The sequence below is a fragment of the Felis catus genome, chromosome X (genome assembly GCF_018350175.1).
Source record: "Felis catus isolate Fca126 chromosome X, F.catus_Fca126_mat1.0, whole genome shotgun sequence".
Classification (NCBI taxonomy): Eukaryota; Metazoa; Chordata; class Mammalia; order Carnivora; family Felidae; genus Felis; species Felis catus.
Window position 1 is genome coordinate 20,515,678 of NC_058386.1, and position 15,635 is coordinate 20,531,312.

The 15,635-nt window shown below is 43.1% G+C and overlaps 1 protein-coding gene across 3 annotated transcripts in view; it reads left to right on the forward strand.

Moving 5' to 3' along the window:
• Positions 1–1,172: 1,172 nt before the first annotated feature.
• PDK3 (pyruvate dehydrogenase kinase 3) overlaps positions 1,173–15,635 on the forward strand; it is a 68,727-nt gene continuing 54,264 nt past the window's right edge. For 2 of the 3 annotated variants that reach the window (XM_045050452.1, XM_045050453.1), the window contains exons 1-2: positions 1,173–1,328; positions 1,854–1,926. In XM_045050452.1, coding sequence (XP_044906387.1) covers positions 1,176–1,328; positions 1,854–1,926 — 226 coding nt within the window. In that variant the 5' untranslated portion in view covers positions 1,173–1,175. Of the gene's footprint in view, positions 1,329–1,853; positions 1,927–4,179; positions 4,490–15,635 lie in introns of those variants that run through there. The other variant, XM_004000367.6, reaches the window with a different exon arrangement.

Below are 15,635 nucleotides of genomic sequence, written 5' to 3' on the forward strand. Positions count from 1 at the left end.
GAGAAGCGCAGAGAATCAGGGAACCATATAGCAAGGGGAACAAAGTGCCTACATGGTCAGGGAAGGCCTCCCTGTTTTCTCAGCGATGCTGCTGCTGAGGTGTGAGGCATTAGCCAGAAGGAACACGGAGCTGGGCTAGAGTGCATATGGCAGAACAGTGGTTCTCGCCCTTGAGCATGCATCAGAATCACCTGCGAGGCTTGTCGATGAGTTAACTTTTACTGCCTGACAAACTATCCAAAAACTTACCAGCTGGAAACAACAAACATGTATCACAACACTCTGTGAGAGTTTCGGTGGGCCAGGAGTCCAGGAGCCGCTTATCCTAGTGGTTGTGGCTCAGGGCCTCTCAACGAGGTTAGAGTCAAGGCACCAGGGGAAGAATCTGCTTTCAAGCTCACTCTCGTGGGCTTCTCCACATGGCTGTCTGTCTCGCATGCCGCATGGCAGGTGGCTTCTGAGAGAGAGACAGGCAGGAAGGCAGAGAGAGGAAACCCCAAGAGGGAAGCCACAGCCTTTTTTTTTTAATGTTCACTTTATTATTACTTTTGTAATACATGTCCTTTATTTTTTTTAAACATTTATTTATTTATTTATTTATTTATTTATTTATTTATTTATTTATTTATTTATTTATTTATTTTGAGAGACAGCAAGTGCACGAGCCAGGGGAGGAAAGAGAGAAGAAGAGAGAGAATCCCAAGTAGGCTCTGCACTGTCAATGAGGAGCCTGATGCGGGGCTTGATCTCACGAACTGTGAGATCATGACATGAGCCAAAATCAAGAGTCAGATGCTTAACCGACTGAGCCACCCAGGCGCCTCTGTAATATATGTCCTTTAAATCTTCAGTAGTTAGTCTATGGTTATAAAATGTTTTTATTAATATGTTATATATTTTCTTTGAATATATTTTACATTTTGTAACCAAAAGATACTGCTTGTCACCCATTTTATTGAGATATAATTGACATATAACATTATAAAAGTTTAAGGTGTACAACATCATGATTTGGGATATATATACATTGCCAAATGATTACCACAATAAATTTAGTTAACAGCCATCAACTTACATAGTTACAATGATTTCCCTTTTTAATAGGATCTTTTAAGATGTCTCTTAACAACTTTCAAAAATCCTAGTTTTAAGATAAAATAAGTTCTGTGGATATAATGTATAACACGATGACTGTGGTTAATACTGTATTATATAATTGGCTTTATTTTTTTCTGTTTCAGATTTACAGCAAAATTGAGAAGATAGTACACAAAGTTCCCATATGCTGTATGCTCCATTTCCCTACTATTGATATCTTGCATTATATGGTACATTCATTACAATTCATGAACACACATTGATGTATTATTATTGAACACGTTTGGTCCAAATTTATCCTTTATTCAGGATTCTGTAGTTTTTATTTAATTTCCTTTTATCTGCTCCAGAATCCTGTAGCGGATAGCACGTGATATTTTATTGTCACGTCTCCTTAGGCTCCTGTTGATTGTCACAGTTTCTCAGATTTTCCTTGTTTTTAACGACCTTGATAATTTTGAGGAGTATTCGTCAGGTATTTGTAAGAGTGAAGTTGTTTTCGAACCTCATCTTTGAAGTAATATCTTACCACTTCTGGCCATCTTCTGTTTGTTAGAAGTGAATACCAAATCTAGCCCACACTCAAAGGGAGGAGAATTAAACTCTATCTCTCGGGGAAAGGAATATCAAAGAATTTGTGGCCATATCTTTAAAACCCTTGAAGCTTGTTAAATCACAGATTGCTAGACCCCACCCCCAGAGCTTAACATACAGTAGGTCTGGGGTGGGGTCCAAGAGTTTGTATTTCTAACAAGTTCCCAGGTGATGTTCCTGCTGCTGGTCCAGGGATCTTTGACAGCCACTGGGAGCAGGCCTGGGCAAACCTTGGTATGTACAAAGAATTGAAAAAAGTTCACGAAGATCTATTTATTTCTTTCAAGATCCTTTTCTTATTACTATAACCAGCACTGAAATCAACTCACTGGTTTACCTTCTGGATTTTGCCAGTTAACGTGAAGCTATTAGCTTGAAAAATGTATTGTTGTATAAAAGCAGTAAAACGGTACCTTATGTTTGTATTAGATATGATTTATTTCATTTGATTGTCACAAATGCCAGGGAGAGAAATCAGGTGTCTCCATCTAGGACAGAGAAAGGCTAAGTGACTTGTCTAATGCCACACAGCCAGTTGATGATAGAGCCAAGCTCAGGACTGGGTCCTTTGAGCCCTGAACCGGCACAATTTATATTACACCAGACTCTTTCATGTTGTTCCCAGCTTCTAGGATTTTGTCACCTTTTGGAGAAGCATTAATAAAACTAGTCACATGACAAGTGAAGTAATCAAATCAGCAGAATACATAGATTTTGTTCACTGGGAAAGGAAAGAGTGAAAGAAGTGATTTGCAAGCTCAGGTCAGCAGCGATCTGCTGCTTAGGCTGGGAAACCCTTCCTGTTTACTGACTACCACTACCGGTACCAAGTATACTCTGCCTCTGGGTAGCGCCTGCAAAAGTCCCTGGAAGAATCACAGGCCACGGGCCTTCCTTGTGTCTGCCCACGCACACCGAAAGGATTGCTTAGCTCTGCTGGCAAAGTTCCCAGCTAAAGAGGTTGTTAGTACGTCTCTGTGCGTCTTTGGTTGGAATGGAAAAGACACGGTAGCCTAGATACCATACCACCACCAAGGTGACCAAGATGTATGTGAAAATCTTGAAGTATGGCAAGACCACTGGATGGCCTTGAGTGCGTGTATTACTTTTCCTTAAATTCAGAAAAAAGATGCAACTAGTTAGCAAAGAATTGGGTGCATAAATAACCAATGAAATCACAAAAGTTAAATAGCTACACACCAATAATTTTATTCTATGAGAAAACCAGTCTAATTAGATTAAAAGAGTGCTTTCCAGGTACATTTTTCCTTTCCTTAGGGCATATTCTACCTTTCCTTTAACTCCACATCGACACGTTTCCAAAAATAAAGCAAGTTTTGGTGAAAATGGTTAAAGTAGGCAGTACTTCATACATCCGCATCAGGAAATAGTGATTTCATATACTGAGCCCCGAGTTCAAGTTGACTGGTATGCAGAGAAAAAATACCCAACACTAGTGTAAGCATAGATTCCTGTCCAAATGTGGTGGTGCTAGTGGTGGTGAAGCATGAAAGAGTCAAGGAGCTGTCCTATGGTGGTGGTGGTAGGTGAGGGGGTGTGAAAGATAATGCCAATGACCTTACATTTGATCCTTTCCAGTGGTAGTGCTAGTGAAGGTATGAAACAGCCAGTGACCTTATAATTAATCCTGCCCATTGGTGTGAGGTGGAGTATTGGGGAGCGGGGAGGCACGAAACCAAGTGTCAGTGATCTAACAATTGATACTGTCCAACGGTGGTGGTGATGGCATGAAACAGTGACTTAATTAACCTTGTCCAAAGGTGTTGGCCACAGGTGGGAAGGTGTGTGTGTTGGGGGGGGGGGGGGATTGGTGGGAACGAGGAGCGGCAGCCCATGAAAGAGTCGGTAACCTAACATTCTTGTCCAAAAGTGTTTGAATGAGACCCGGAAGGGTGGGGAGGTGGAGGTGGAGGGGTGCGGTGGGCTACGAAACAGAGCCCGTGACGTTACAATTAAGCCTGTCCAATGATGGGTGAGGGTGGAGGGGGCATGAAACAACCAGTGAGTTTCATCTGCTCAAAGGTGGTGGTGGGGTGGAAAGCATGTAACAGCCAGTATAGTTAAGTGGTAAACAGAACATGAAAATTAAAGTGTCAAGCTGCAACGAGAATTCTGAAGTGAAGTCGCCAGCCCGTCCAGGGAAGGCCCCCCCCCCGCCCCCGGAAGAGGTCCCTGCGGTTGAGGCGGGCCTGGAACGAGGCATAGGATTGGATTCTGGGCGTGGGCTCCAGGCCTCCTCACAGTCCTCTGGCACCTTCGCTACCTTTCGGCAGCGGAGGACTTAGCCGGAGGCGGGGCTCCACGCCAGGAGCCAGGGTGGGAGGTGCCGGCTTCTGGGAGAACTCAAGCAAAAGAAAGCGAGGGCGGCAGCGGCGAATCAGCGGCCGGCGCGTGCGGCCGCGCGCCCCTCTTGCCCCCCGCGCCCTTCGTGCGCCGCGTACGTGCGGCGGCCGGCTCCGCCCCCGTGGGCGGGCCCTGGAGAAGCCGCGGGCGGCCGGCAGCGGCCCGGGAGCTGCTGCTGCTGCTGCGGCGGCTGCACCCGCGGCGCCGGAGCCGAGGTGGGGGCCGGTGTGAGCGCTCGGCAGACGTGTTCGATCCGCGCGGCTCGGCTGCACTGGCTCCTGCGGCTGCCTAGGCGTCTCGGCTGGTCGGTGCACGGCCTCGGCGAGGATGCGGCTGTTCTGGTGGCTGCTGAAGCAGCCGGTGCCTAAGCAGATCGAGCGCTACTCGCGTTTCTCGCCATCGCCGCTCTCCATCAAGCAGTTCCTGGACTTCGGTGAGTGCGGGGCCGCGGGCCCCCACGGTCGCCACGTTCCCCACAGCCCCCGGGACGCGGGGCCGCTGCCTTCCAGGCCCGCCGCGGGTCTCCCCGGCCTCGGGGCAAAGTCCGTGGGAACCGCGGGCGGGGCTCCGGGATGCCCGGGGTCTCTCCCAGGGACTCGGATTTCAGGGCGCCGAGGGGCAGGGCCTGGCGCTCACACACCGGCCAGGGCTTTACCTGAAAACCCAGAAACCGCGTCCGAGGACCCTTATCGGGCGGGACGCCCCAGACCTGCTTCGGTAGCTTCAAATCTACTTGACACAGACCTCACCGCCCTTAAAACTTAGTAGCGGAATGTGGGTGGCTTTTTAATATTTTTGTTAGATTTGTTAGATCCTTTTTGTTGTTGTTGGGTAAGCGCTGTTTAGAAACATCTTGAGGTCGAATACATTATGCAATGGCATTTTGTTCCTTTTTTGCCCTAAGGTGCTCCTGTGTGCCTGGAGCGGCAGGACTCGAACTGTTGTCTTTTTCGTGTTAGGTTAAAGCAGTTAGAGGCCTGGACTGCGAACGCCTTACATGCTGGGGAGGAGGGGACGCGTGGGCTCCTAGCGTCAGAGCAGGGTCTGATACACCCCGGGTCTCAGTGCCAGCACCTTTCATCGCGCCTCTCCTTTTGTGTCCCACCACCTTGTCCCCCCGTCGGGTGGGCTGGTGGGCAGTTGAGACGGATGAAGGTGGGAGCGCAGAAGCCCCGGCCCTCACCCTGTCCGAGAGGCCTAGCTGAAATGGGAATAGATGCCACCACCTTATGTTAACCGGATCGTGTTTCCCCAGAGTGGTGCCTTTTCAGCCACGGAGCGAATACTTGCAATCGCTGGAGGCGAGGGAGCTGGTTGTGAGACACCTGACAGTAAAACAAATGTGCGCACCCGGGTGTCCGAATGGAGGTCAGCATCCTTGGAGGGGAATAAAATGGAGCAGCAAACATGCCCTGCGCTCTCAAGGGAAAATAATGGGGCGTCTGTTCATTTAATGAATTTTAGGTGAATGTAAAGGGATCGTATCAGGTGGGAATAAAAACTACAAGTGCAGAGGAGGTAGAACATACAGGGAGGATCTGGCAGGCAAAATGCGATGTTGTGTGTATACTTAAAAAGTTGGGGTAGGAAGAGAGGAATAGGTTAAAGTTGAGGCCAGATTAAATTTTAAGAACCCACTTTGCCAGAGAATGAGGAGGAAAGTCAAAGTTCAATGAGATGTTGACCTTTGCATCTTCAGCTTCCCCCCTAAAAGCTTTTCAGTCGTTCGCTATCTCTGGCCACTTGTGAGAGTTTTAGAGGTTTGAAGCAGCCCCTGACTTCAGGATTTAGAAAGAAGATGCCACCATTGCTATAAATAGTGTGTTTCCCATCCCTACTTTATGGTTTAGAGATGATTCCAAAGATGTCAGCTTCATCGGGGGTGAACCGGGCTAGGTTAATTCACAGTAAAAGGAGCAGAAGGAGTCCAGAAATCCTGAATTTCCTTCTTCCACCCTCAAAGTTAAAATGATAGCTGTTGTGATAGGCTAGCGAAATTTCGGTTGATTTATTCCTATAGCAGCTAGTATCTCCCCGTGTTAAGAGATGTCTTGCAAGAATGTTACTTGAGTAGGAAGACCACAGTGGAGGATAGTGTTAGCGTGGAAAACCCCATGGGACCAGTATCTGGGAATAAATGTTCTAATTTTTTTCTGCCACTATCTCAAGAGGATGGCCTTGGCTAAGTGAGCCTCACTGGGGTTCGTTTTCCTCATGAATGAAACGTGTGGATTGTTTCAGGTAATCTGTAAAACACAACTCCCAAAATATGTGATTGTAGTTTCAAAGGAAAAGGGATGAGCCTTTCAAGAGAAAACAACCAAATCTCTTGATAGATATTTCCCATAAAAGGCTTCTGACCTATTTTGGGAGAGGTGGAGGGATACACTAATCTAGGATAATGGAAGAAGCCTAATAATTGAAGTCTTTTCCTTATAAGGAAGCCCACAGAAGAGCTATATATAATTGTAGTGGAATTTGCTAGAAACTACAAGCCTAGTTTGTCATATCCAGAGACAGGTGGCAGGCAGCCTATGTTTAATGACAACAAGCAGAAGAAGAGAGACCGTCTCAACTTCTACCTTTCTTTTAGTTCTTCTAGCTCTTGATAGTTCTATTTTGGCAAATAATGTAGGAGTTTGAGAATTTAGAACAGATGTGGGGATATTTTTAAGGTGAGAAGGAAGAAGAGTAAAAAGGCTGAATGCCTTCTTATGATTGGTGGAAACTATGGATAAAGGCCACCTCAAATGCTTAAAGGACCAGCTGGGAAGCAGCAAATGACTACATGAAGCCAGCCAGGTGGGGACTGTGGCAGACTCCCAGGTATGTGCTGGCTCCCAGAGGGGCGGTTGATTGGCACTGATTCAGTATATTTTAAAAGACCTGAGGCTCGGGGTGCCGGGCTGGCTCAGTCTGGGAGTGTGCAACTCTTGATCTTGGGGTCATGACTTGGAGCCATGCTTTAGGTGTAGAGATTACTTAAAAATAAAATCTTTAAAAAAATAGGGGCACCTGGGTGGCTCAGTAGGTTAACCGTCTGACTCTTGATTTTGCTCCAGTCGTTATCTCAAGGTGCATGAGTTCTACCCCCTCGATGGGCTCTCACTGACAGCACCAAGCCTGCTTGGGGTTCTCTCTCCCCCTCATTTCTTCCCCTCCCCCGCATGCGCCTTCTCTCTCTCTCAAAATGAAAAGACAAGAACTGAGGCTCAAACAAAGTAGATAACGTGGACCGTGTTGACCTCCAGGCCACCACTTGGTGACTTACGATTTTTTTCCCTGGCTCCTTTACAAACGGGACATACATTTTTGAGTAATCAGACAGGAACCAAAGAAAGTATATACACATGATTCTGTGTTACGGTATTTGTGATAACCATGTTAACAAATAACTTGTAGTTTCTGTGGCCACTGAAATAGCTTTATTTATTTATTTATTTATTTATTTAAGCACAAGCGGGGGAGAGGGGCAGAGGGAGACAGAATTTTAAGCAGGCTCCATGCTCAGTGTGGAGCCCAACATGGTGCTTGATCCCACGACCCTGGGTCCATGATCTGAGCTGATACCAAGAGTCAGACACTCAACAGACTAAGCCATCCAGGTGCCCCGAAATAGCGTTATTATATTAGTGTATCCACACTAGTAAAATACGGAGATTATCTTCCTTGTTTAAGAGTGAGGATTAAAACCGGTTGTTACTTCAGAAGGAGTGATTTTATTTTTATTATAAGTTTTTTAATGTTTATTTATTTTTGAGGGAGAGAGGGAAGGAGGGAGACACAGAATCTGAAGCAGGCTCCAGGCTCCAAGCTGTCGGCATAGAGCCCTACATGGGGCTCGAACTTTCAAGAGCCATGAGATCATGACATGAGCCAAAGTTGGACACCCAGCTTACTGAGCCACCCAGGCACCCCAGTGATTTTATTTTAAAGGAAGAGTTCTCATTCTCGACACTCCTGACATTTGGGACAGGTCATTGTTGGGAGTGTGTCCTGTGGGTTGTTGGAAGTTTACTAAAGCAGTGTCACTGGCCTCTACCCACTAGATGCCATTAGCCACTAGATGTCACCAGTTGTGACAACCGAATGTCTCCAGACAGCGCCATACCCTTGAGGGGAGCAAAATCACCCTTTGTGGAGGACTGCTGCTGGAAAGTACTGGGTTTCATGCCTGGGTCCCATACCTCAAACTTCTCATGTAAATGGCCTGCAGGTGGGGTGCATGGCACTGGTATTTTTTGAAGATTCCCAGGTTGTCCTTAAGCATAACCAGCATTGAGAACCACTAATTAGATGACCTTCCGATCTAGAATACCGTTGCCCTTTCATATGTGTGCCATTTTTTCTATGCCCTTTAAAATAATGAGTTTCTAGGGGCGCCTGGGTGGCTCAGTCGGTTAAGCGGCCGACTTCGGCTCAGGTCATGATCTCGCGGTCCGTGGGTTTGAGCCCCGCGTCGGGCTCTGTGCTGACAGCACAGAGCCTGGAGCCTGTTTCAGATTCTGTGTCTCCCTCTCTCTGACCCTCCCCTGTTCATGCTCTGTCTCTCCCTGTCTCAAAAATAAATAAAACGTTAAAAAAATTTTTTTAACTAAATAAAATAAGTTTCTTGAACTCAGTCTTTACCTGAAATATGGCCTTCCGCACAGGGAGCAAGTATAGCAAGCATAGCGTTTTAAATGGATTATGAGTTTATAGTGGCAATAGTGCTTTCTAAAGGGTGGGATTTTTTTTAAAAACGCGATTTTTCTCTTGATCTGAGATTGGAGTTACGTGGTTTCAAATTTAAAAAGTGCTCAGGGCGCCTGGGTGGCTCAGTCCATTAGGTGTCCGACTTCAGCCTAAGTCATGATCTCGCAGGTCCCGAGTTCGGGCTCCATGTCGGACTCTGTGCTGACAGCTCAGAGCCTGGAGCCTGCTTCCGATTCCGTGTTTCCCTCTCTCTGCTCCTCCCCCACTCACACTCTGTCTCTTTCTCTCAAAAATAAACATTTTTTTTCAAAAAAAAGCGCAACAGGACGTAGACAGAAATGTGACCTTCCTACTTTTGTCCACTAGCCTCCCCATTTATTGCATAAACGGCAACTCGTTATAGTTCTGTCCGTACCTTGCTTTTTAAACTTTATACCTTAGAGATTTCCAATCTTTATCTACAGTACTTCCTTTTTCTTTTTTAGGGCTTCTGAGAGTTTGTTTATATAAGTGTTCTAGAATTCACTAGCCAACTCCCTCTTTATGGCTACTAGGTCTTTCCAGTCTTTGCTGTGACAACCAGTGCTGCGGCGAGTTGTGTGGATCATTCTGTGCATGTACGAGGATGTATAGAGGACATACTCCTAAATGTGGGATTACTACGTCAGAGTGTGTGCGCATTTGAAATCTTCACACACATTGCCAAATCGCTTTCCAGAGAGATTGTTTATCCTCTCGCTAGAAGTTTCTGGAAGTACCACCTATTTTCCTCTGCTTTTACCAGATTGTCTTCAAACTTTCAATGAATGAAAAGTGGTATCTAGTGAGAATTTTTTCTCCTCAAGTAAACAATTTTTTATTTTCGTTTTTTTCTTATGGAAGGTTTTGAGCATAGACAGAAATAGCAAGAATTGACTCTTGAACTCCTGGGTTCATTATATTAATATCCACGTGCTGTCTGTAGATCCTGCGTGTATGTGCAGTCTGTTAGATTTTCTTATTGGTGACATGCTTGTTTTAGAAAAAAACCTTTTGTTTCTGTATTAAGACCAATTTGTCTCTCGAATGATCTGTCCTTTAAAGATTTGGTAGAACCCCCCTGTGCAACCTTTTAAACCTAGTATGTTTAGGGACTGTTGCTCTTTCTGTATTTTGTGCTATTGACCTGTATAGATTTTCTTTTAGAGTCCATTTTATATTTCCTTAGAAAATTGTCCTAGTCATTGAGGTTTTAAGTCCATTTGCATAGCTGAGATAGTAGGCTCTTAGCAGTCTTAATTTTCTCTGTGGCTGTTCCTCTATTTTATATCCCCCCCTCCCCTTTTTGATGAGATTACATGGGAGTTTATGATTGGATTCCTCTATTAGTTTTATGACTTTTGTCTTCTAGTTCATTAATGTCCACTTTGACTTTGTTAATGCCCTCTGAGCTCCTCAATATCCTTGGGTTTATTTTGCTCTTCTTTTTTCTTTTCAAGTTGGACATTTGGTTTCTTTTCTCTTTGGCTGTTTATTTTAGTATTTAAGGCTCCAATTAGTCCTCCGAGCACTGCTTAGCTGCTGACACGTACAGTATTTGATCCTCTCTCCTCCCTGCTCTTCTGCATCTTCAGATTTTTGTTCTTCTGTGAACTAAGAGTTGGTGGACTTTTTAAATTTTCGGTACAGGTGCATCCTGTATTTTCATTTTCTTGATAGTTTTGTTGCATTGTGATCAGCAAACGTCTGAATTATTTCTTTAATTTATTGATGTTTACTTTGTAGCCCGTGTATGATCATTTCCTGTGAATGTTCCTTGGGCGGCAAGAAGATGATGTTCTCTTCTCAGGTTACAGAGTTTGATATTCCGTATCTGCCATATTAGGTTATTTAAATTTCCTATACCTTTACTTTTTATTTTATCTACTTGATCCATCATGACCTGAGAGAAGTTCAATTCTCGTAATAGAATTTTGTTTCTCCCTATCTCTCTTATAGTAGTATTTCCTTTATCTTGTTTGTTGCTTAGACATTCTTAACTGTCATGCCCTCATTGTGAGACGTACCCTTTAGCAATAGAGAGTGCTGCCCTTTTACTAGTTTAATGCTTTTAAGTCTGGACTCAACCTTATTTGACATTGAGATCTAGATCCCCATTTTCCTCATGTTTACATTTTCTGGTAGAGCATTGCTATTTTATTTTGTTTTTTAATTTTTAGTCCTTTATTTTCAGTCTTTCTGAAACGTGGTATAAAGTTAGGTTTTGCTTTGTGAATCAAACTTTTCCTTTTATGTGGTGAAGTTTAACTGATACATATGTTTGTTGATAGGAAAGATCCATCATCTGTAATGATAACCATCTGTAATTTTCTGTTGCTTTCTATTTTTAATACCTTAATTTTTCTGCTGTATTATATATCTTTATCTGCTGTTTTATTATAGTTATTTTAACAGTGAGGTTTGAATTTTTGGTTCCTGTGATTATGTTAGGCCCTCTTTGTCCAGTAAGGTCACTGCTAGCCACTTGAGCCTAGTTAGCACTTGAAATGTGGCTAGTATGGCAGAGAAACTGAATTGATTTCAATTTCAATTTAAACTTGATGCTCGATGCAGTTAAATGGAAAACTTGTAGCTCTGTTTAGAACAGTTTGGATATGTGAATCTACCTTAACTATAATGATGAAATCTAATTATAGGTCACTTATTTCTGATAGAAATTTAGGTTTTGAATTGAGTTGTGCTAAAAGTATAAGATACACAGTGGACTTCAAAGACTTACTGTAAAAATTGGCAAAATATCTCAATATATTTTTATATCGATTTCATGTAGACATAATATTTTGGATATGTTCGGATTGTTTGGATAGTTTAAATAAACTATCACAAGTTTCACCTGTTTCTTTGTGAGTTAATGTGGCTGGTAGGAAATTTTAAAATACACATGTGGCTCACATTATGTTTCTATTGGACAGTGAGGCTTCAGATAGTATATATTAATTCCTTAGTAGGAGTGATAGAAGTATCACATTTTAGTGTTCAGAATGAACACGTATTGATTTTCTTTTGCAATATAACTTTCACAGTTTTTTTCCTTATGAACCTGTTACTCTTGGGATTTGGGGATTAATTTGTCTTTGAAGGGCAGCTCATGCTCATGGTGGTTCTTTGTTATATTTGCAAAGGTTTGAGTTATTTTTTTCCGTTAAGGAGTTGTTAGGAATTCAAACTTCTCTTAGTGATCTAAGGAAAGGAGAACTCAGACTAAGACATACATTAAAGACAGAACCTTCTGAATCTTGAATGAGTTCATAGGAAATGATTCACATTTTCATCTGGACCTGCTTTTCATCTTCCCGTCTCACTCTGGCCACTTCTGTTTCCTTCATTCATCACTTTGATCCCCTTCCTGCAGACTTACTTCCCCTTTTGTTTTATTTTCCAGTTCCTTTGCGCTTGTCTTTTGCACAGCTGCACCAGTATTAAAGGTGTTTGCTCCAGCCTCCTCTTATTTTATTTTATTCTATTCACAACCGTCTCTTTCTAGAGGGCGGCGCTCACCTCTTTGGAACTTCTCACGCTTTCTTCAGCTGTCTGCTGTCTGCAGAGTGGGCGCTCTGTCATTGGTGATTACTGGCTCCATATAAAGGGTGTGAAACACCCTGTTACTTTAGTCAGTTAGTATATAAGATTAAACTTCCATAGGGGCACCTGGGTGGCTCAGTCGGTTAAGCATCCTGGTCTTGATTTTGGCTCAGGTCATGCCTTACAGTTGGTGAGTTCGAGCCCCGTGTTGGGCTCTGCTGACCGCTTGGAGCCTGCTTGGGATTCTCTCTGCCCCCCACCCCAGCCCTTCCCCCACTCAAAATAAATAAGTAAATATTAAACAAATAAAAACATACAAACCTTTCATAATGTCCCCACATTTAAATATAGCATCTCCCAAATAAAACCACCAGAAAGCAGGTTGTCTGACAGTCCTGGCTTCTTTTCACAGAAAAGATGTCTGCCACAGTCCTGGTTCTCTGAACCTAGGAGCCTTTCGTTGTTAGACGGCACCAGCCAATTTCCTTATTTTTATTGTTCTTGAGGTTTAAGGGCCCAGCCATTTTCTGTTTTCCTTTAGAAAGTATTTTAAGATTCCACTACCTGCTGAAAAGTTGACTTTGGTTTCAAATGACTTGTCTTTGAAAAGTCTTGGTTTTTTTTAAGTCCTTTTGCTCTTCGAAGCCTGATTACCACTGGAGGGAAGAATTACCACTGGTTTTATTTACAGAGGAAATGAAAAGGGTTTTTTTAATTATCATGTTAGGAAAAAGGAAAAACAATTGCATTGTTTCCGAATGTCTTTATTTTGTACCTGTATGTACATGTACGTGATACACCTTTTCTCTAAGCAGGAAGGTTTTTCTGCTGTGAAGAGTTGCCAAGAATTAGACTAACCTGTTTGGAGACAGAAGCCAACTGTTCAGAATTAAAGGGGAAGAGAACGATTTCAGTCAGGGTAAAGATACCTAACTTGGCTTCATGCATCTTGAGCAGTATTTAAGTTTAAAGACAGAATTGGCCCTTTGGGTCCTTAGTGATCAGATAGCATTGGATTTCAACATAATCTGGTTTATCAGGCTCTGGGCACTAAAGTTGTGGCTTTGGCTTTGTTGTCTTTGCAGTTTTGTGTGCGACTCTTTGTAGCTTTGAAGGGGCGGCATGGCCACACTTGCTGACCTGTTGGGTGGTTTTCTCCCACTAAGCTTTAGGAAATTCAGGCTATTGGCAAGATTTGAGAAACTTTGGATTTGTTACTGGATGGAATGAGAAAATATTATCGCTTTTCCTTTTTCTTTATATTGTATGGGCGGTACGTTATTTGACTTCGCTGATAAGCTGACGTCAGAGTTGGGCAAATGCTTTTTGTTTTTGGAATGCCATATTCGAAGATATGTCGAACTATATAGCCTGAGGGCCAGTCCCCTGTTTTGTTTTTTAATTAATAGACTTTAGTTTTAAGAGTAATTTTAAGACCATGGTGAAAGGGAAGGGTAAAAATAGTTACAAAGAGAGAGGGAGGAAAGCATACAATAAGAGACTCTTAAATACAGAGAACAAACCAAGGGTGGATGGGGGGGTGGGGGAGAGGGGAAAATGGGTGATGGGCATTGAGGAGGGCACTTGTTGGGATGAGCACTGGGTGTTCTATGTAAGCGATGAACTATGGGAATCTACCCCAAAAACCAAGAGCACACTTGACACACTGGATGTTAGCCAATTTGACAATAAATTATATTAAAAAAAATAATTTTAGGCTCAATGCAAAATTGAGCAGAAAGTACAGGGAGCACCCATGCACAGCCCCTCCCCAATTACAGCCCTTCCACCCCACCATCAACATCCTGCACCAGTGTGGGGACATTTGTTACAACTGAGAAACCAACATTGGCCCATCACAGTCCATAGTTTATGTTAGGGTTCCGGTCTTTGTCTTGAACACTCTCTGGGTTTTGACCTCGCCTGTTTTTGTAAATAAAGTTTTATTGGAACATGCCCATGTATTACATATTGTCTGTGATTTCTGTCCCTCCACAAAAGCAAAGTTGGCCATTTGGCCCACAGAGCCACAAATGATTGCTGTGTGGCCCTTTACAGAACGTTTTGTACCTCTCTCTAGTCTAAGCTAATGGCAGCCTGGTAAAGGAGCTTTTGCTGTGATTGCTCTAAAATTTGGATTTAAATGATGAAGATCTGTTTCTCCCAAATGCCAGTGAAAGCAAATACTGTATTGGCTATCTGAAGCGTAACATGAAGTTAGCTAAGACCTTTCCAGGTAATCCATGATTTACCTATGTGGTATGTGCCCCTGGGGGGAGTGACCATGTGAAAGGGAAAGTTTAAGGGTTCTAGTTTCTCCACAGCCCTGCCACAGTGAGGTGTTATGATTTTAATTGTGTAATAGGTAACATAGAAGCTAAGTGTTTTACTTTTTTTCCCTGTGTGGTTTATTTTCTGCATTTTGTTGTGTGTAAAGTGCCCTTGACCGCTTACTAACTAGAATCTGGAGTTTTAACATTTTCATGAATTCTTGTATCTGTAACCTATTGTACTGTGTAAGTATCATTGCCCACCATGTTCCCTTTTTTGGTAAAGTAATTATCAGAGTATGCAGTTAAAGGCATTTGGAAAGAACATCACCTATAATTTTTTTGTGATAGTCTTCCAGCTTTTGCCCATACGTTTGCATGTATTATGACTGAATGCTAGTTTCCTTTTTGTTTAGTGCACAGTCTGAGTTTTTTTATGCTCAGTCAATTACAGTGCTTTTATCATGGTCAGATTTATCACCTATAGCATTTTGCAAATTGTTACTAAACCCCTCTGGAATTTATTGCCATTTCTGATGGGACTTTTGCAGCTAACTCAGTTTGCCTCTGTTCTGTTTTCTAGTTGCATAGCAACAGTTCTTAAGGCCTGAAATCTTTCGCTGTGTTTCTGTTTTTATCACATGCTAAGTTCACAGAGTAGTTTATATTTGTGGATTCTATTCAGTAGGACAGCTTTTCTGATTTTAACGAAGTAGTATATGTTAACCTTTGCCTCATAATTTGTGTTGAAATTTGGTAAGGACGATTCTTCCATATTTTTTTTAGAAATTCTTGCTGTACCTGCCCACTTATTCTTTTTGATAAATTAGTTAACTTACAGGAAAACGTGTTAAGGGGAGTGTGGGTGGTTTACCTGACATTAATTGAAACTGACCTGGCAGCATTCACCTAGCCCATTTCACTTTCATGGTATGTGGGGGGATCAGTTTACCTCCATGCTTCCCCTACGGGCAGAGCCAGGTTTGGTTGAGGCCCCTGGTGGTATCTTTCATATCCTTCAAGGAGAACCCTATTCCTGGTCAGTGTCTCGTC